This window comes from Monodelphis domestica, chromosome 1, assembly GCF_027887165.1.
Source record: "Monodelphis domestica isolate mMonDom1 chromosome 1, mMonDom1.pri, whole genome shotgun sequence".
NCBI classification, from domain to species: domain Eukaryota; kingdom Metazoa; phylum Chordata; class Mammalia; order Didelphimorphia; family Didelphidae; genus Monodelphis; species Monodelphis domestica.
In genome coordinates, this window is record NC_077227.1 from 153520643 (window position 1) to 153543100 (window position 22458).

A 22458-nucleotide genomic window follows, 5' to 3' on the forward strand; every position below is an offset into this window, starting at 1 on the left:
TTCCTTTTTGGTCTGGGGTCTGGGTTATAAGAGCGGTTTTTCTGTGAATTTAGGTTGCTTCAGACTAGTTCTTCCCAGCCTCCGAGCCCAGGTATTCAGCTCCGCCCAGATAATCAGCGCGCGTTGTTCAGCGCAGCCCGCCCCAAGTCCAGGTCCGCTGGATTCTCCAGTGAAAGCGCCCTGAGACGTTTTTTCCTGGCAGTCCCCAGATCCCAAGGACCCTGGAGTGCCCCCCCAGACAGAGACGCTCCCCACTCACTCGCTGTCCCGGTGAGCGCTCAGGTAGCTCACTCTGGTTTAGTGGGGGAGGTGGAGTGGGGGAAGGGCAGCTCAGTTCACTTTTCTGTACAAGCTTTTCCTTCTTATTTTAGTGTGGAAATGTTCAAGCCCCACGTACCTTTGCCTCTGTGGGGTACTGGGGAGTCCTTCTGTTCCTCCAAAGGTGATTTTATGCTCCTTTGATGTAGTCTATTTCGTTCGGTGCTGGGGAGAGGAAGTGTGCGGCGTCTAGATTGCAGCCATGATTACCCGGAAGTCCCTAAAGTAATCTTAAGAAGGGAGGAGGAAGAACCTCCTATGCCAATGGGGTTCACATTCCAATAGAGTTCCCAATATCAATAGGAAATTTTTCAAGTATGAAATTTCCCAATGGTGAAATTTCCAACATTTATAAGTCTAAGAAATTTTAAGGTTTACAAGTAATACATCCAAGTTCATAGATACCCCCTCTATCAAAGGACTGTCAATCTATCAGATCTATCAAAGGACTCTGAATGGTAGGAGTTGTACCTTAGGTTTAGAACTCCTGGCTTTTAAATATAGATTCTCTTCTCAGTTGACTTGCAGTAAGGTTCCTTGAGGTGAGAGACCAGGTGTAATGAATCATCTAGTCAAGACCCTATAAATTGTATGTACTTGACAAATAATAACAGGTATTAAGTGAATGGTTGGAGCTACTTATGGGAGTTTAGAAAAAAGGAAAATGACTATATATTGGAGTTTCTGAGAAAGGGCTCGATGATTTTTTTTTTTAAGAGAGGAAGAGGGAAAATATCTTTTGCTGATGCTACTTGGTAAAGGCAGTTGTTCAGGTTTTAGTTCAGTTAAGATTCCAACATTTCATTTTTGTGTTGCTGACAGTTGAATCTGGATAGCAATATCTTTTGCAACAGACTGTCTTTGAAGTAGTTAGGGATGGGAAAGTTGGAATAAGGCTGAGGATTTTAGAATTCAAGGAAACAAAAGGGAAGAATAGAAATAATGGTTAGAAGAAAGGAAAGGAGATAGTCTTATGCTTTCTGTACTGGGTGCAGCTAGCCTAGGTTTCCAAAATCAGCATTCAAATACATTACTAAAGTTTCTACTTAAGATATACATAAGACTACAATTTGTTTCTGACCACTGGCCACACTCAGTGTTTCTAGTAGCTTCCATGAATGTTTCTAATCCACTTATGACATTTTTAATTTTAGTATGGCCTTGGGACTAGAAATATAATTGGAAAACTTGAAGGTTTTTTCTAGCTCTAAAATCCCATAATACTCTGAAGTTGCTCAGAGTAAGTGAGATCTTTCTCTGTGTCTAAGGGAACTATTTCCCCACTAAGTTTCAGAGAGCTGACATTTATGACTGACAAAGAGCTTTGTATCCTTTTTTTCCCTCCTCCTATTTTAAGGACCATTGGGTTCTAGTTTTGCACTTACTAGAAAATGACAACTCAAGAAGGAATATGGAAATAAAAGTGACCTCAAAAAAAATGACAAAATATGTTCTGAAGTGATGGAAGGGGCAGCATGGGATAGTAAAAAGAATACTGGATTTTTAACCAAAGCAGCAGAATTTGGATACCAGGCCTGCTAGTTACTTATTTGTGTGACCTTGGGCAAGCCATTTAATCTCTCTTAGCCTTAGTTTCCCAGTCTGTTAAATGAGAGAGCTAGACTACAAAGTCCCTTGTAGCTATAAATCTATAATCTTTTGTTTACCTAATTTAGGACTGACTTCTTATGGAGAGAGAGAAGTGAGAACAAGTCTTTTACTACACCGCATTCACCTAGCAAATCTATATTAAATATCAAAGAGTACAGTGCTAGAAAGAGGAATGGGGATGTACTTTTAGGAATTTTAGCCAATCTGATGTTATGGAACCAATCTGGATCCAGAATCAGAGGACCCAAGCTCAGTAGTTTATACTTGTGTGAATTTAGGCAAATAACTTCAACTGAGACTTAACCTCTTCATCTGCTAAATTAGGAGTTTGGGCTAGACGATCTTTGAGGTTCTTTAAAGTGATGATCCCCTAAGTCAAATGTATAAGAAATTAAACCATTCCCCAGTTGACAAATGGTCAAGAAATATGAATAGGCAGTTTTTAGATGAAGAAATCAAAACTATCAATAATCACGTGAAAAAGTGTTCTAAATCCCTCCTGATTAGAGAAATGCAAATCAAAATAAATTCTGAGGTACCACCAAACACCTAGCAGATTGGCCAATATGACACTAACAGAAAAAAATAAATGTTGGAGGGGATGTGGCAAAATTGCTGGTGGAATTGTGAATTGATTCAACCACTCTGGAAGGCAATTTGGAATTATGCTCAAAGGACTTTAAAAGAATGAATACCCTTTGATTCAGCAATACCACTACTAGTTTTGTACCCCAAAGAGATAATTTAAAAAATGGTTGTACAAAAATATTCATAGCCATGCTCTTTGTGGTGGCAAAAAATTGGAAAATGAGTGGGGCTGATTGGGGAGTGGCTGAACAAATTGTGGTATATGATGGTGATAGAATACTATTGTGCTAGAAGGAATGATGAACTTCTTGATTACTATATGAACTGGAAAGAGCTTCATGAACTGATGTGGAGTAGAATGAGCAAAACCAGCAGAACATTATATACAAAGACTGAAACACTGTGGGATGATCATATGTAATAGACTCTGCTACTAGTAGCAATGCAATGATCCAGGACAATCCCAAGGGACTTACGGGAAAGAATGTATCCACATTGAGAGAAAGAACTGTGTGAATAGAAAAGCAGAAGGAAAACATGATTGATCACTTATTTATATGGGTATAGGATTTGGGGTTTGGATTTTAAAAGATTACTCTCTTACAAAAATGAATAATATGGAAAGGTATTGAGTGATACTTCATGGATAACCCAGTGGAATTGTTTGTCAGCTCTGGTAGTGGGGAGGGAAGAGGGGAAGGAGAGAACAGGAATCATGTAACCATGGGAAAATATTTAAAGATAAATTTTTAAAAAAGGTAAAAAAAATTATGAGCCTCTGATTCTTTCCTTCAAAAACCAAAACAAAACCTGTCTTTTTGATTCCTGAATTTACAAGGTAAACGTCATTCCTTTAAATTAAAGCTTTTATCCCTATATACTAAATTGCTGGCTTTCTAACTAAGAGGCAAACATGGATTCAGGGACACCTAAGTTCAAGTCCCTCTTTATTAGCTATAAAACTCAGTTGACCGGTCAATTTCTCTGAACTTCATGTTACTCATATGTTAAATGGGAATGACTATAGCATCTTACTTTACATCTACTTTGTTGTGAGAATCAAATAAGATATATTTAAAGTGCTTTGCAGAATGTCAAATGCTATATAAACATCAGCTATTACTATTTTTTAATGAATGAATGAAAAAGCACTTATTGCTTACTATGGGCCTAGCACTATGCAGAAAAAAACTGAGGATGCTAATAGAAGCAAGCAAGATAGTCCTTGCCCCCAAGGAGCTTGTATTATATAATAGGAGAAGATAACACATATAGGGGAGTAATGGTTAAGCAGAAGAGTTTTTAACAGGGAAGTCATAATGGTATTAATGTAGGATGGTTGATTAATTTTTTTAATTTCAAACATTGTTCTTTGGTTACAAAAATCATTTTATTTTATTTCCCTCCCCTCCCCCACCCCTCCCATAGCCAATGTGCAGTTTGACTGGGTATCGCCTGTGTTCTTGATCAGAACCTCTTTCCATGTTGTTGGTATTTGCAATAGGGTGTTCATTTGGAGTCTATTTGAATACTATTCTTGATGCTGGAGTTGGAAGGGAGGGGGAGGAAGAAGGCATATATGCCACAATATGGTAAAGAGATGGTTGGAAAGTGCTGTGGTAGACCTAAGATCAGGCAAGAGAAGGTGAATGCCCACCACAGAGCTAATGATCACAGGGATAGGATGCTTGCAGGATACCATGCTTGCAGGCATGGTATGACACAGAGATGTATAAAAGTGGGCCTGAGTTAGGGCAAGAAAGTAAATACATACTTGTGAGTGCACTTTTTGACAAGGAGGGAGCAATGGTAGGAGGAATATGATTTGGGAGAGGGGAAACTAGGCAAAGAAGGGCACAGAATTGGAAACTGAATTAACAATGAAGATTTTGTCTACAGTTTTGCCTAGAGCCGTGTTACTCCTAATATATCAAGTTTCTTTTGTGCTTATAGTTCTTTCATCACCAAACGCATGAGTATGGAAATAGCGACATCATTATTCTGTTATTTATAAAGACAGGGTTTCTCATGTTTTCTCATTTAAATGCTTTCAAGCATATGGAACGGTCTAATAACTTTACTGAGATAATTCCTAGCTGTGCTGACTTATTTTTCCTAAATCTCCATTCTCTATTTTCATTAATCCCATAAGACTTAACATTTAAAAAATATATATAAACTTGACAAAATTGAAAAAGCACTATAATTTCTGTATTAAAAAGAACTTAAAACATAGTACATTTGAAAACATGTTTCTCATATTTTCTATCTTAAATATTTTTAGAAATTAATTTAGAATTAGTTTTATTATTAATCAATTAGAATTAATTAATTTAGAAATTAAAGAAATTTTGTAACAAATTTAGGATGGTGGTTATAAAATTGTTCTGCTTGTCTGTATCTCTGAATTTCTTTCTACTCTTCTATGTACATTAAAAATTCTAAGCTTAAATACTCCAATAAACAACATTTACTTACACATAGCATGATTCTTTACTATCCTTGTGACTTCTCATGTCCTTCCGTGGCCACTACACCCCTATGAATCTGTTTCCCATTTTAGAAAGGGGAAGGTAGATGGCCTAGTAGATTGAGAGCCAGGTCTGGACATAGGAGATCCTGGGTTCAAATCTGGCCTTAGACACTTCCTGTGTGACCGATGGCAAGTCACTTAACCCTCATTTCCTAACCCTAAAACTCATATACAATATTGATTCTAAAATGGAAGGTAAGGATTTTTTTTTAAATAGAAAAGAAGGTTAGCTCCTGGAGAATTGGGACTAAATCACTTTTTGCCTTTAGTGGGTAGTTGTTGATATTTTAAATTTTAAACATAAAAAAAAGGACATTTCCACAAACATAATCAAATGCTAAAATAGGATTCTGTATGAAACTGTGAATATCTGTTTCATGCTGCTTGCTTTAAAATAGATATTTTAGATATATATAAAACTTGCACATTATTTTCGAAACCATCCTGCTGGTTTTTTATTCCTTTTGAACTTCCTTCTGTTCTTTTTTGTGCATTTTAAAAACAATATTTCCCCCAATTATATATAAAAACAATTTTTAACATCAACAAAAATTTTGAGTCTCAAATTCTCTCTCTCTTTCCCTTTCCTCTACCTCCTTGAGTTGGTACGCAATCTGGTATAAATTTTACATGTATGCTCATGTAAAACATTTTTCTATATTAATACTTTTGTGGAAGAAAAATGAACAAAATTGAAAAATAAAAAAATGAAGAAAGGGAAAATAAAGCAAAGTATGCTTTAATCAGGATTCTATCAGCCCTTTTTTTGGAGACATAACATTTTTCATTATGAGTTTTAGTTGTCTTGAATCATTGCATTGCTGAGAATCTCTAATTTATTGATGGTTGTATATTATACAATATTGCTATTATTATGTCAAGTATTCTACTAGTGTTGCTTACTTCTCTTTGTATCATTTAATCTAAGACTGCTGATTTTTCTGCAATCATCTGGCTAGTCATTTCTCAAAGCACAACAGAGTTCCCTTACAATCATTTACAACTACTTGTTCAGCCATTCCCCAGTGTATAGGCATCCCCATACTTTCCAATTCTTTGCTACCACAAAAAGAGCATTATAAATATTTTTTTACAAATAGGTTCTTTCCTTTTTTGTTTTTACCTTTTTGCAATACAGAGCTAGTATTTTGTATTGCTGGGTCAAAGGGTATATACATGGTTTTATAGTCCTTTGAGCCTAGTTCCAAATTGCTCTCCAGAATGGTTGAATCAGTTGACAATTTCCCCCAAATGTGCATTAGTGTCAGTTTTTCCATATCCCCTTGAACATTTGTCATTTTCCTTTCTGTCATAATAACCAATCTGATCAATGGGAATATAAGTGATTTAGGGTGATGGGATTTAGAGCTGGAAGGATCATTAGAATCTTCCTCCCTCCTACTCCTTCCATTTTATACATAAGAAAATGAGCCACTTTGTGTTTTGTCAACTGTTTTGACCAAAGTCACAATGAAATTAAATGCAAATTCAGAACCTGTGACTCAAAATCATTACCTCATGCCTTTAGGGTTCTGATACAAGGAACAGTTAAATGAGCTAATAAGGGATAAAAATGTACAAACTTATAACCACATTAATTTAATTCTTTTTTGATTGGCTCAGTAGCTGAAGTGGATATGCCCTTCAGTATCCCTTAAGTTACCATTTAAACAATGAAATAGATGTTTGAAATTTCAGTTCACCTAAGCAACATCTATGTTTATAATTCAATCATTGAATATACTTTTATAAATAAGGTAGGAATTTGAAATATTTCAGCTTGTATATTTGTATGTTTTTCTTTTTTTTTTAATAGTGTGCCGGTCCAACAAAAGCCCCTGGGTCTGTTTGACTTGTTCAAGTGTCCATTGTGGAAGGTAGGTACTTGTTAGTACTATTATATGTTTTTACCTTTTTGTCAAGGTTTTACTTGTATTGTGTTGTTTTGTACAGTTTAATCTCAATGTATAGTAACTTTCAAAATATAATTCTTCACTAGTCCAAGTGGGAGAATCTAGGTGAGAGAATATGGATGGCTTCTTTCTATAAGATGTTCTTTGATCGTAAAGGTTAATTAGCAGTATTTGAATTTAAAAAAGAACTAGAAAAAAAGAGGAAGAAATTTGAATGTTGAAAATTGTTTTATATTAGTCATTTGAGGAAGAAATCTGGTAATAGTCCTGATGGACTCTTAGATTATATTTGTAGACTTTTGAAGTGCTTAGCTTTTTTTTGCTTTAGCTCTTAATTTTTGTTTTAGATCCTAATATATTATGTGGAAATGTAGGAAAGTTAAAAAAAATTGAGGAATTTCAGTATTTAAAATTGCTTTATATTAGTCATTTCAGGAAAAAAATCTGGTAATTATAATGGTCATTTCTATAGATGGTACTATTAGATTTACAAAATTCTTTACATACATATTTTTATCATCTTACTATGAAATCTATAACAAATCCTTGTCAGAGATTATTCAAATATTGCTCTACACATAATTGTTTCCAGTTGGTTGAGTTTAAAGTTTTTCAAGCTTTTCTCCTTGGATTTCTCAAAAAATTTTTTATCTCAAATTTCATGGCAACTACTTAAATAGCATTTCCCATATCAGATTCCATTAAATGCTGTGGGTTTTTTTTCCTTTAGCATTGTAACAATTTTAGTACTGCTACTTTTGAGTATAAAATGGTATAGCTTAGAAAATCCACTTTAAATTTATTTGGTAACCGTTAGGTTACCACTTTAGGAGATGAGAAATCATACTTTTACACTATTTGTCATAGGCTTACTATTGTCATAAAATCCATATAATACAAAAATAGTAGTTTTGTTCCGTTTGTTTTTGTTTTTTAAGATGTCAACCTAGAACGTTTTTTAAATGTACATTTGGAGTACATTTGAAAATATTAATGCATCTTTTAACTGGCTGTTGTGGTTTTGAAATCTTTAGGATTTGGGGAGTCCGCATATACTTTGTACAGATAACATTTAATACAAAAAAAGAAGAAAAGCAGAATCATTTAAATTCTGCACTTGAAGAGACAGATTCCTCTCTTTCCTAGATTTTGAGAGGTGAGAATTATAATGCTATAAAATTTATATAGTTCTATTCACCAGTTGTCTCACAGTGCTCAATAACCTAAAATCTTGAATCATGGAATTCATATTCCAGTGAAAAGCCAGACAAGCTCCATTTGGATCTCAAATCGGAGAGATTAAAGTTCTTAAAGCAAGTGGCAGCATATTCCATAAGTAATATATGGAAGAATAAATTTGAAAACTTCTGGTCTCTGTAGGTGGGCTCCCTCAGTTTATACACACTATAACAACCTAAAAACTACGTTACTGTGAAGAAGCTTGATTAATTACATTAATAAAGTTATTCCATATTTGTAAAATGAATATTCACAATCATCTTTACACAATTGATTGGTTCATTGTCTTTCATTATATAATCCCCCATACTGTGCTTTTCATGCTTACAAGGTGTTAAAGGATAGCTTTCATTAAGTTACTATATCGTAAAGAATAGCAGACTTACAGAATGCCTTTAGCTGGGAATCATTGGTTAGCGTATTTTAGTTAATGTATTTGTGTGATCTTATAAATAAGTGACATTTATTGATTTAATAGAATAAGTGTTGAGGGTTTTTTAGTTATTGAACTTATTCAATGGAAAGGAATCTGGCTTCATGCTATAGTTCAAGGTAAAGTTATCAATAATTGAAACATGTTAGGGTAACATGGAGTAGTGGAAAGAATATTGGATTTGGATTCTCAAGATCAGGTTTAGTTCTCACCTCTGCAACTATTTTGTATGTGAGGTATTGAACAACTCACTTTACCTTTCTAGGTCTCCATTTATTCATTTGTAAAATGAAAGAATCAGAATAAATAATTTATTCTATGATTTGGAGAAAAAATATGAGAAAAGTTGTCATCCAGGCTTTTGATAATTTTAAACTCACCTGACTTCCCAAAGGTGTTAGTTGTCAAAGCAAGAATACTGCTTCTAAGGGCAGCTAGGTAGTACAATGGATAAAGAGCCAGGCCTGGAGTCAGGAGGTCCTGGTTTCAAATCTGGCCTCTAGTAGGTGTGTAATATTGGGCAAGTGACTTAACCCTGATTGCCTGTCCCTTGATTTTTTAAAAAAGACTGAGATCACATTAGTTATTATTTTGAGTGCCATATTTTTTAAATTCAGAACAGTTGAAATTGAGGTATGCTATTAAACTGAATAATACACATTACCCAAATAAATGAATAATCTGTTTTTAATATAGGAATTTTAAAAAGTATATAAAACTGTTTTTTAAGACTTACCTTCCATCTTAGAATAGATACCAAGTATCTTTCCAAGACAGAAAAGCAAGAAGGGATAGGCAATTAGGGTTAAGTGATTTGCCCTGGGTCACACAGCTAGGAAGTCAGATTTTAACCTAAGACTTCCCGTCTCCAGGCTTGGCTATTTACCCTAGCTGAGCTTCCTAGCTGCCCCTGAACACATTTATTTTCTTCTTTGATTCAAGAAGTAACTTTAGGATCTTGTAGTGCCTAAGATCCATTATTATAAATATCAGCTTTCCAGTTTTTTTACTGTACTGTGAAGCATAATAAATATTAAAGTTTGGGTCAAATCTTGTACCAACTCTTAATGCTTTAGAAGTTACTTTCTGGAATGAATCTCTGACTTGTTTATGTAATACAGACCCAGGAACTGACTTAAGACTGTCTTCTGAGGACCAGGCTAGCTTATCACAAAGTGGTATATCACCATTAGTCTAGCCACCTTATAATGAAATTCTTTTGGCCTTGGCCACCCATGAAACAGGTTAAAAACTTAAAAGTATAGCCCTTAGTCTTTGTAGTAGCCCCTTTCTACTTATTCATTAGTGACAGAGTGGTGGGAAACAAGACACAGGGTGCTAAAAATCACTGCTTTTCATTGGCCAACAAACTTCATTTTGACTCTTGGTACTCTTAAATATGAGTTCCTTGTCTGATAATCATTGTATGTAGGTAATGCTGCAGAAACAAAATCATATAATATCATATGAGGCAGCTAGATGGCTGAGGTCAAATTTAGCATCAGACACTTACCAGCCATGTGACCTTGGTCAAACTACCTATCCACTGTGTGTCTCAGTTTTGTTTTCTATAAAAAGGTGATAATGGCACCAACCTCTAAGGGTAGTTGTGAAGGATAGAATGAAACAATATTTGTAAGGCAATTAAACCTTAAAGTGCTATATAAATGGTAGCTATTATACTGGTTTTTTTTACATTCTTGTTTTAAATGAAGCCAGAAGAAAGGATAGCTCACAGGTATACCTTAAAAAGTCAAATAAAAGAGTTGATGGACTGCATTTTATTATATGCCTAAAGCTACAAGAAATATTTTGTGGAATATTTGAAAATTATATATTGCATTAACAATGATTAGTATTTGTAAAAGGATCATGAAATTAAGTACAATTTATATGCCACCATCAATTGCTGAGGATGAAGTAAGGAATAATTCTACAAAAAAAATTAGACCCTCCAAATCAAATCAATTTACATTCTAGTATTTGGCAACTTCTAGGCAAAGTTGGGAAAAGTTGAGTGTTTGGATTGACATAAGGGGAAGTATGATTCAGGAGAAGGAATTATGATAGGCAAAGATTTGTAGATTATTCAGAAGTCACATGCATCTATTCTATGAACACTTCCTTTAAAAATAAGAATTTGTAATTCCTAAGAACTGATGATAAAAAATGCGGACCACCACTGGAAAGAGAACTGATGAAATTTGAGTGCAGACCCTGAAGCATACTTTTTCCCCCTTTATTTTTCATTACTTTTATTTTGCCACATGGCTATTATGGAAATGTTTTTCATGTTTTCACATGTAATATTGACATCACATTGCTTGTCTTCTCAAAGAGTGGGAGATGGGAAGGAAGGGAGAGAATTCAGAAATCAAAAACTTTTTTATTTAAATTTTTAAAAAATTGATAGGCACTTAGCATTGTAAGCATCATGTATCACCACAAAGAATGAAAACATGACCTAGAAAGCATCAACTACTGATTTATGTGCCTAATCTCTCAGTTATCTATGAATTGAGGGCATCCTTGATGAAGATATTAGAAGTGAACAGACAAAAAAAAGTGGTAAACAGACTTTTTCAAATGACATTCAACAGTGAGTCACGTATTTCCTATTTCACATTTGATTGAAATGTAGAGAATATAAGATCTCATTCTTATCATTATTTGCTGATTTTTTTCTTCCTTCTTTTTTGTTTTAAACCCTTACCTTCCACCTTAGAATCAATACTCAATATGGTTCCAAGGCAGAAGAGTTGTAAGGGTTAGGCAGTGGGGTTAAGTGACACACACACTTAGGAAGTGTGTGAGGTCAGATTTGAACCCAGGACCTCCCATCTCTAGGTCTGGCTCTCAATCCACTGAGCCACCCAGCTACCCCTGACTATCTTTTTATAAAAAATAGTCCTTTTATACCCTCTTTTACAACCAGTTGTCTCCTTTCCATGTATCTAGATAACTCAAGATTCTACAGAAGATTTAATAATGTTATTATTTAATGACTTATAATAAACATCAGATAATTCGTAAAACATGATGTGGATGTTTGTCAAAAATATTTGCTGCTTGTGATATAGGAGATTCAGTTCAGAATTCAGCTTAAAGGGGGATTCTTTTTGGGTGGTGAATCTTCTGGGTGCTCCTGTTGGTGCATGGCATTGTGCCAATTGTATTAAACCCCAAGTCTTCAGAAGAGTCCTATAATTATTCAAAGGATTTTGACTTGTCTATATATCCAGGAAAGATCAAATGAATGAAGCATATCTATTGCCCAGATTTTAACATATAGTTGAGCAGACACCTTATATACCTTGTCCACTAGTATGTAGATTTGAGGAGTCAGATGAGCTAGATTCAGAGTTAAGCTGAAGAGGAGAGTGAGATGAATTACTTTTTGGACATTGCAAAACATTTTTACTTAACTCAAGATTCCAGTAGCAGCAAAGGCCAGCTTTTCAATATAAGTATTTTATCATTTTTGCCATATGAGAACAAGATCTGTAACACTACTGTCTCTGAAGAACTAAAGATGGGCATTTTATAGAGGGCAGTGGATAAGTACTGGTGGTGTGAATGGGTTACAGCTTGTAACTAGTGAGTAAATGGCAAAAGCATAGTAAAAAAGGTCAGGAAAGAATTACAAAGCAGAAAGAGAAGACAAGCAAGTTATGTGGCAAGACAAAGGATGACAGACAAAATACTCCACTAGTACTCTTACCATGCTGAGGGATTAAGGAAACTCTTTAGCCCTTAAAAGTGAGGACTTTACTTTAGGGAACTTTTGGGAGTACATGGTTGAGAATTATAAAAGATGAACAGGCATAGATGGATTGCAATCTGCATTGTAGATTTTTAGAAGGAACTCCCAAATTGATTAAAATCACAAATGAATATCAACCCTGAGTAATTAAGTAATAATCACTAGGCTTTAATTTTTATAGAGTTTAGGATATGTGTATATGTGTGTATACAGGCCCCTCCAAAGTCCCCCCCCCCCCAAGACTGGTCATTTGACCATTTATGTCAGTTACATTTGGGGCAAATGAATTATATGCATGGGAATCCAAATTGGTTTTTTTTTAAAGGTTTTGTGAGTAACAGAAATTATGTCTTCAGATGATCTTTTTAATCTCAGACATCGTTTGTGTTTGTCACTATGAAGAAAGGTGTTGCTTCTTTCCTTTTTCCTCTGGCAGGCTTGGAAATGTTGGTGGTTGAGAATTGGGGAAGAAGCTGCTCCTTCCCTCTCCTTGTGGCCAGGCTGTTGGGTATGGTTCTCAAAATCCCCAAAGTAAAAGCTCTGCCTGGTTTTTGGTGATTTATACATGCATACACACACATGTTAATATGAGGTTAAATTCATCATGAAGTCTGTGTTCCTGGGACTTGGTTTTGGTGAAACTTTATAAGTATTTGTTTCAACCGTTCCCTTTTCAAATAGGCTTGTTTTAGAGCATAAGAAATTCCTTTTTATAAAGTGTTAGCACAATTCCTCTGATGTCAATTACTGAGCTTTTTGATTGAGTTTCAAATTTTGTCTTTTTTTTTTGAGATCAAGTGAATTTATTCACTTATATTGCCTGTTTACACATAAATCTTTACTTTGTTCTTTTTAGTGAATTGTTATAGGCATAATACAGATGGAAAATTATTAAACTTGTGTTGAAGAACTGAAATATTTATGAGCAGAATTAACGCTTAGTTATCTTAATATAATAGTTGGCATTCATACAGCTCCTCAAAGTTTCCAAAATGTTTTAGATACATGTTGTCATTTGATTGTAAGATAGTGACTCTTGGTATTTTCTCCTTTGGTGGATAAAGAAAACTAAAGTACAGAGAGATTGCAACTTACCTGTGGTCACACTTAGAGCAATTGTCAGTCAAGATGAGAACCTATATCTTTCTTGACTTCAAGTCTAGCCATTCTTTTCATTATATTCCTTAAAAAACTGTATTTAGTTTTTTGGTGTTTTTTAAAAAGACATTAAATTATAGGTATTTCTGAAAATTTACAACATTTAAATTAAAGAAGTGAACCACTTTGTAAATAGCCATCAGGAAGAGTGAGAATGCTGTCCTACTTCTATATATGGTTCTTCTGGTCATTTTATTCCGTGTCATCTCACAGTTCGTTGCTCTTGTTGACTGTGGTCTTGCAGATGAGACCAATGTAGATCAATGTAATTTTTTCCTCCCTTTCTTCCTTCCTTTTTTTTATCTTTGTCTCTCAAATTTTTCTCTTTTTCCTGAATGCTATTTGTTTTATGGTTTCCCTAGTAAGGTAATGAAGGTATTTAATTTTAAAGAATCTCTCCTAGTAAACAGTCTATCTTGGATTTAGGAGTCAAAATTTAGAGTAACAAACAGTAATGTCATAATGATAATATTGTCAAAAGATGAGTAATTTATATCAGTGGCATTCAGTTAAATTGTCTTAAATGTAACTCCTTATCAAATAACTTATTCTTAATGCTGTAGATGAGCAAGAGTTTATTTTTGTAATACCTAAGTACAAAATGTTTATAAGATTGACTATTTTAGTTGCATTTATTGCTCTTCATAATGTTTTGATTAGTATGGTCTAATTTTACTATTAGAGACAAATACTTTAGCTTTTGAAGAGAATACTTAGATTAAAGTAGATTATCATTATGTTTTTTAAGGTATGTGAATGGTCATGCAAAAAAACATTATGAAGATGCACAGATTTCCTTAACCAACCATAAGAAAACAGAAAAACAAGAGAAAGTTCAACACACTGTGTGCATGGATTGCAGTAGTTACAGTACATACTGGTAAGTCAGTGTTTTCTGGCATAGCATGTCTTGTATGTGTCTGTGTATACATATAATGTCTCAAAAGTTCTCAGCCAGTAAATATGGATCCGTGATCACTAGACTGAAACAATTGTTGCAAAAAATCACACCATCTCTAGAATTTTTGCTGAGGACTAAATAGCCCCAAAGATATATCTCTTTTCTAAAATGCCCCTCACCCCACCCCATCCCCCTACCACACACATTCTCTTTACTGTTGACATACATTTAGTTCCCTGGTCTTCCTTACTGCTCTCAAAGCTTTGGGAATATAAAAAAGTCACTTATCCTCCCCAAGTTTAGGGACCTCTTCATAGATAATTGACTATTATTAAATGCCTATTCTGTGCCTGAAAATGCTAAAACAAAATCCTTTCATTTTCTGTCCTCAGGGAGCTTACAGTAAATACTTGCTAGGAACACAGCTAGGAGGTGTCTGGGTTCAGATTTGAACCCAGGACCTCCCATCTCTGAACCCAGCTCTCATTCCACTAAGCCATCCAGCTGCTCCTGACCACATAGTTTTTTGACAAATGATTTGGAATATAAGTGATGTTTATAGTCTATATCTATGAGATGTAATTTTAAATCATTATATTTTATATCACTTAACTTTAGTTAATTTGGCACCAAAACTTAAGGCCTTTGAACTCCCAAGTATCAGTGACTCTTTCCTTCATAGAAAAAGAAGTATTTAGGGATATGGGTAAATTTATTCCTTTATAATTATAGAATCTTTGAATTGAGAGAGTTCTCAAAATGCCATCCCTTTAAATCAAGTTTTTAGAGTTTTTAACATTTTTATTTTTAAAAATTACCTTCTGTTAAGTTTAGTAAGAACAAAATTATTGTTTGGGGTTCCAAATAGTTATTCATTAAGGGAAATAAAAATTTTAAAAAACAACTTTAGCAAATTTTTATTTACCTATTTATTCCTGACCTGCATTTTCAGTGATACAACAGGTAAATCACTATAGCCCTTAATTTAGAAACCAAAACAATAGTTTATAGGTATTTTGGGTTCATTTGGGTTTCTTTTAAGCAAACTTTGTAACACAGGGGATCCATTTCTATATATAGCTTTTCTTTTTCACTAAGTAATCTAGTTCTTGCAATTTTAAAATACAGGATATAGTTCCCTCAAAAGATGTATTCCTAATTTTTCTTAGTTGCCTAATTTGCAGCCAGCACATTTTTCTTTGAATTTTATAGACCTCTGCTGCTTCAAAAAATACTACTTTGAAATTTTAAACTTTACTCCATTTTTTATATATGTAGTAACCCTAAAGTAATGACTTGCTTTGTCTGCATTATGTATTCTGGGATTTAAAATATGAACAGTTCATTTTGCCTTCTTTTGGCATTAAAAATGCTCTTTTAAATTCATTTTTACATTCTTATTTTTCTAATTAATTAATTCTAATTTACATTTTAAATTCATTTTATACTCTAACATTACCATTTTCCTTCCTATTCTACCACACTAACATTCCAGGTGTATTATGAAACCATTATATTATCAGACACAAATGTCCTCTTTTTGGAGGTGTGCTGTATAGTTCTGTCTTAACTTGCTGACTAAACTGGCTGCTCTGAGTTTAGTTGATAATATATTTTTTAAAAAATAACTTTATTAAGATATTTATGATTTCAAGTGAAGGGTATTGTTCCTTGTTTTTGATAAATGGAAGGATCATTTAGGAATATTTCTTTAAGTTTTTAGTTTATGATTTGGGACATAGAATTTCATTACTTTGATTCCAATTCTCAAAGAATTAAAATAGAATTGGCTAGTAGGGCTGCTAGGTGATTGGAGACAGTAACTTGTGGCTTCAAATGTGGCCTCAGATACTTCTTAGCTGTATGACCCTGGGCATGTAATTTAACCCAGATTACCTAACTCTTTTGCCTTGGAAGCAATACTTACCATTTCTATAATTTCTAAGACAGAAGGTAGGGTTGTTGTTGTTTTTTTAATAGAATTGACTAGCTATGAGGTCAGCCATATCTTCTATCACTTAGATTTTTCAAATTGGTGGAGGAATAATAAGGCTCCCCCTGCCCCTCTATACTTGGTAATATTTTGAGTGAAAACAGAAATATTTCCCTTGTATAAAAATTTGAAACAGAAAACATTTCATTCCTTTTTCTCTGCCTAAGAGAACTAGAACTTCTACAAATTACGATTTGTAGAAATCAAGAGAATCGTGAAAGACCAAAACTGTGTCTCTCAGATATGCTTTGAAATGGAGAGGAGCCAAAAAAGTCACCAGGGGTTTACTCTCTTTTAAGTGAGAATTTGGCACTAATTGAACATGCCTTGAGATGATTTAGAAAAGTGCTGTTCCCCATGCCTTATATCCTTATACCACACAAATGCTAAACAGATTTATATAGAGCATATTTGTCTGTCATATATATTACACATACAAAATTTCTTTTACATAATTTGTCTACTTGTAAAAAGGTAAAGAAAAACATCTTTTTGTTAAAAGTTTCAGTGAACATGATATTCTAGATGTTAAGATTAAGGGGCAGCTAGGTGGCTCAGTTGATTGAGAGCCAGGTTCAGAGATGAGAGGTTCTGGGTTCAAATGTGACCTCAGACACTTCCTACCTATGTGACCCTGAATAAGTCACTTAACCCCCATTACCTAGTCCTTACTGCTCTTCTGTCTTAGAACCAATATACAGTATTGATTTGAAGATGGAAGGTAAAGGTTTAAAAAAAAAGACTTATTTAATAGAACCTTTTTTTATCATAATGATTTTTCATTTTTAAAGTTTTTATGAGTCAGACACCATCTAATTCACATTGTGTCTAAGAGCCAAACCCCAAAATATTCTGAATAAGAGAGTAAGGAACCACCTTCTTTAATAGGCCAGTGACCAATTCTTTGGAATTAGAGGGTAGCATGTTGGTAGAAAAAAAGGTTCTTCATTTATTTTTTTTAATAGTTCTAAAACTAGACTTTTAAGGAGAGTAATTTAACTTGAGTCATATTGGTTATTAGAAAGTGATAAAACAACTACAAAGTGAAATGAGAAAGTAGGGATTAGGAATGCTTTTATTATTTGATCCTGTCAAATATATCTATTTGGTAAATATAAAGTGCACTTTATAAATTCCATAGAATTTTAGTTGCAAGGGACCAGAGAACCATCTAATACAGGAATTCTTAACCTTTCGTGCCATGAATCCTTTTGGCAGACTAGCAAAGTCTTTGGACCTCTTCTTAGACTATTTTTAAATGCTTAGTATAAAATAAAATTATAGAGAAAAGCAGTAAAATTGAAATACATTTATAAAATAAGCTCATAAAATAAGATCCCAGGTTAAAAACATTTGATCTAATCTGATCCCTTCCTTTTATATATGAGGAACTTGTATTGTTCCTCCTCCTAATCTGCCTGTTTTGTCAGAAACTCTTCAGTCTCACTGGTTCATAGCTGCATATCTTCGCTGATCTTCCCTCCCCTTCCTCCTCTTTCTACTCCAACCATCTAATCAATTGCAATGTCTTTTTGACTCAACTTTCACACTTCTCCCCCTGCCCTAACTCTTATCACTTGCATAGCCACTGTTCTTGTTAAGGCCCTCATCACCTCTCATTTGGACTCTAGAAATTATTTCCTAATTAGTCTCTCTGTAATTTTTATTCTCCCTAATTCATCTTTCACATAGCTATCAAATGGATATTTTTTAATATAATTTTATTTTTAAAACATGGTTATATGTTCCGTGGTTATATGATTCATGTTCTCACTTTCCCTACTTCCTTCCCTCCCTCCTCCTGAGATGACAAGCAATTCCACTGGGTTGTAAATGTATTATCACTCATAATCTAACAATTTTATATTTCTAAAGCACAGGTCAGCCTAAAGAAGAGGGGACCTTACGTAATTATGATAGCTATCTTCAAGTATTAAAAGGGCTGTCAAAGAAAGAAGAGATTGGACTTGTCATTGGTGCTAGAGGACAGAATGAGGAGTGATGGGTCGAAGTCAAAATGAGGCATATAGAGTCTTGCTGTAAGGAAAAACTTTATAATGATTACAGACAGCCAAAACTGGAGTAGGCTGCCCTGAGAGATATTGGATCTTCTTACAAAACTGGACAGATAACTACTTATTGCAGCTCTGTAGAAGGTCTAACTATTTAAGTTCAGATTGGACAAAGGTGACTTTTAAGATTATTTCCAGTTGATGGATTCTGGGACTCTGACATTACCTTGCTCAAGAAACTTCAGTGGCTAGTTCTGCATTTAAAGCCATTTACAATATGGCTGTAACTTTTTCCAGAGAAATTTTATATTACTCATTGTATGTTCCATCCAGCTTGTGGTTCCCCATACATGACATTCTATCTCTAATTTTTGTACCTCTTCTCAGGCTCTCCTGATGCCTGGAATGTCCCCTCATTACCTTCTATTGGAATCCTTAAGTCCCTTCAAGGAAAAATTCAAGTGCCAAAAGAGTTCTTTCCTAATTTTTCCCAGTTAGTATTCTCTGTATCTTGCAAAATTATTTTGTATTTTTTTTATATATATCACCTATTTGTGGATATATTGTTTTCTACCAGTAGAATATAAGTTCTTTGAGGACAGGAATGATTTGATTTTTTTCCTCCCTTCATATCCTCAAGCCCCTAACATAGTGTGCTGAGGCACATAGTAGATGTTTAATAAATGCTATTTAAATTGAATTGAAATGAGTTTTACTCAGTCATATAGTTTCTAGTAGCAGATCAGGGACTAGAAATCAGCTACTTTCCAGTCACCCCACTTGATAGACTTTTCTACCTAAAAGCACCCCTGTTTTGGATGTAAATCAAGTTTATGTGAGTGCTGTCATTTCAAAAATATTTTTTGAATTAAGGACAGAAGATCATGTAGGGAAGAACATTCTAAAGATATTTTCTAATGAAATTCACTTAAAATTAGTTTCAGTTTTGAATTGAAATGTTTGTTACATAGAACAGGTTAAATTATAATAAGCCAAATTGTGAGTAAATAAAAGTCTTGAATGGTAGTCAGTATTATTAAGAATGAGAATGATCATGAGTGACTATTGTCATACAAATGGTAGGCCTAAGGAATAGAATAATGAAAAAAGTAAATAGAAAAATAGAGACAAAGAGAGGCACAAATGATGTAGAACTAGTAAAACAATAATGACTTTCTTATGTGGTTAGGTAATTTTAGTATGATAAATTGTTTCACACTAAATCAGAAAAAAAGGATAAGAAAATGGTTTATTGAAATGTGGTGTATGTTTTGGGGGATGTTTGACTATGTATTTGTCAACAAGCTCAATGAAACATAGTATTTTATGTTAGAAAAAAGTTCAGACCTTCAAGAGGAACAAATAAAACAAAGCAGAAAATCTATGTAACTTAATGATTAATTTAGATGAAAGAATAAATGTAGATTAGGGTAGTGGAATAGTGGAAACTTTTCAGTTCAATTAAATAAGCATTTATTAAGTATTTACTACATGCTAGGCACTGGCATTGTATTAGCCCCACTATTTGTACTGTGTTTGTATTGTTATCCCAATTTTGCTGTAGGTAGCAGTGGGTGATTAAGGAAGGAATTTAGGTATTGACTGAAACAGAGAAAGAATGAAATGGTTAATCAGAAGTGACAAGGTTAGAATAACATTGGTTGTGATGTGTGGAGCAAGATTAATATATTATTATTATTAGTTTAGTTTAGTGCCTCATTATGTTTCTTTCTTTTTTTAAATTTTTTCCACAGTTACATGATTCCTGTTTTCTCCCTCCTCTCATACCTCCCTGGAGCAATATTATTAAGTGCTTACTATATGTTTAGCAATGTTAGGCCCTAGAGGAAATACAAAGATAATTAAGACATTGTCTCTGTCTTTATGAAGTTGACAGTCTAGCAGGAATAAAATAAGATATGTAGAAATGTTCAGTATTTGTAGAGCTACAGATAGCTGTATGGTAATTATAGTATAAACTAGAACATAATAGCTTAGGGAGAGGTATAAGAAGAACTCATTCAAAGCAAAGAGATTTCACACACACACCCCTCCTCCCAATTGGGAGATATGTTCTACTTTATTCTAGCTTTGGGACTTAAAATGAGGTTTCATTTTTTAAAAAGTGGCCAGTAAATGCTTTTATAAAACAATAGATCTTTACTACCTTATATTTATAAAAGGGAAAGCTTACATTAGTCCCCCACTTCAAAACCAATTAATTATTTTATATGTATTTATATTTACTTAACTGTGTGCATATTGCTTTCCCCCAGTGAAATATAAGCTTCTTGAGGAAAGGGACTGTTTTACTTTTATCCATTTGAGATATAAGGAAGAAAGAGGAAGAAGTTAGAGAAAATACCCTGTGGCAGGTGCCATTATAGTTGATTCTAGCACTTAGCACATTATATGGTCAGTTGAAGGTGTTTTAATAAATATTTATTGACTTTAAAACCCAGGGTTCTATAAAATTAAATGCTTCCAAAGTTTTTTCAGCTAAGAATGGCAGTTATTCATTATTCTGCAGTGATTAGAATAAATGATTCTGTATACACTAGAAGATATTTTGGTTATTCTTGTTCATACCCAGGACAAAAATGTTCTTCATTAATGTAGCATTAGTGATGGAGTTGTTCTGTGCGATTTCTCACATTGTTAGTTTATATGATGACTTAATAAAAACATTTTCTATCAAGATGGTTATCAGTTTCTTATAGTTGCAACCATTGTGTCACACATCTTACACATTTCTTCTAAGAGTTAATACTTCAAAAAGAAAGATTATTCCTGGTTATTGATTCTATTTCTTCAAAAATTCATAAAAAGTAGATTTATTTATTTTTGGCTAAAATTTATTTTAAAACGTTGTATTCTTGTTTTAATTGTACTTTTCTACTTAAACTTTATTGGAAGTTATTAAAATATTTGCCTTCTTCCCTGTTCATTTAAAGATACTTCTGTCAATCACTTGATTTAAACTATATGCAATATAATCACATTTATTAACTTCAGGTTTGAATTGAATAAGAGTTATGCTTTTTATAACATTTTTCTTAAGAGAATTTAAAATTTTTAAACATGCCACATTTAATTTTAGAGAAATTATAGTGCCTTTGTAATAAAACTCTGATTTATATACACAGAAAAATATGAAAAGGACCTCTGAAAGACGGTTGTATATTTAGCATTCTCAAAGCATTCCATTAGATTCCAATTCTTTTTTTAAAACTGCCCACAGTAAATACTTACAAAAACATGTATCAGTTTGTCAGTAAACTAAATCCTTTGAATGATTTCATTAGTATGGTCTTCTTAAATACACTGATAAACATTTTCCTTGCAGTTATCGCTGTGATGATTTTGTGGTAAATGATACCAAGCTGGGACTGGTACAGAAAGTCAGAGAACACTTACAGAACTTGGAAAAGTAAGTAATATATGCTAATGGCAAAAAGAATTGAATGGCAAAGAGCAAATATTCCCCAGTGGGCCTAAACAAGATTAAAATGTAATTGGGAAATACATAACAAAATTCAATAGGCCACAGATAATGTTAATGTGTAGCTTTCAAAGGAATCTATATGTATGGTTTAGTGGCCCCCTTTCTCTTTGTGTTTGATACCCATACAAGTAGAGAAATTTAATTTAAAATGGCCTTTTTCCCCTTTTTGAATATCATAAATATTGTGTTTCAGTATAATGAAAATATATACATCTCTAAAATTTTCTAGTAACAAAGTGCATATCTTTAAAATATAAAATTTAAATTAATATATAACTCCAAGTATAATATTTTATAAGATTTATTAATGATCACTTAAAGTAGAGGAAATGAAAGAAACAAAATTAGAAAGCCTAAGTAAAAAAAAAAGTGGGTAAAGTTCTCCTACCTGACTCACCCACCCTGCACAGCCACATTTCCTGGAGAAGAGAGAGAGAGGGTGGAGCCACACAAAACTTATATCCCGTTAGCACAAAATGTGAGAAGAAACA

General features: G+C 33.6%; 1 protein-coding gene across 2 annotated transcripts in view; it reads left to right on the forward strand.

Annotated features, from left to right (window-relative positions):
- USP3 (ubiquitin specific peptidase 3) overlaps positions 1–22458 on the forward strand; it is a 111957-nt gene that overhangs the window by 43953 nt on the left and 45546 nt on the right. For both annotated transcript variants that reach the window (XM_001366215.5, XM_007479546.3), the window contains exons 2-4: positions 6867–6927; positions 14305–14436; positions 21809–21892. In XM_001366215.5, the coding sequence (XP_001366252.1) occupies positions 6867–6927; positions 14305–14436; positions 21809–21892 (277 nt within the window). The remainder of the gene's footprint in view (positions 1–6866; positions 6928–14304; positions 14437–21808; positions 21893–22458) is intronic.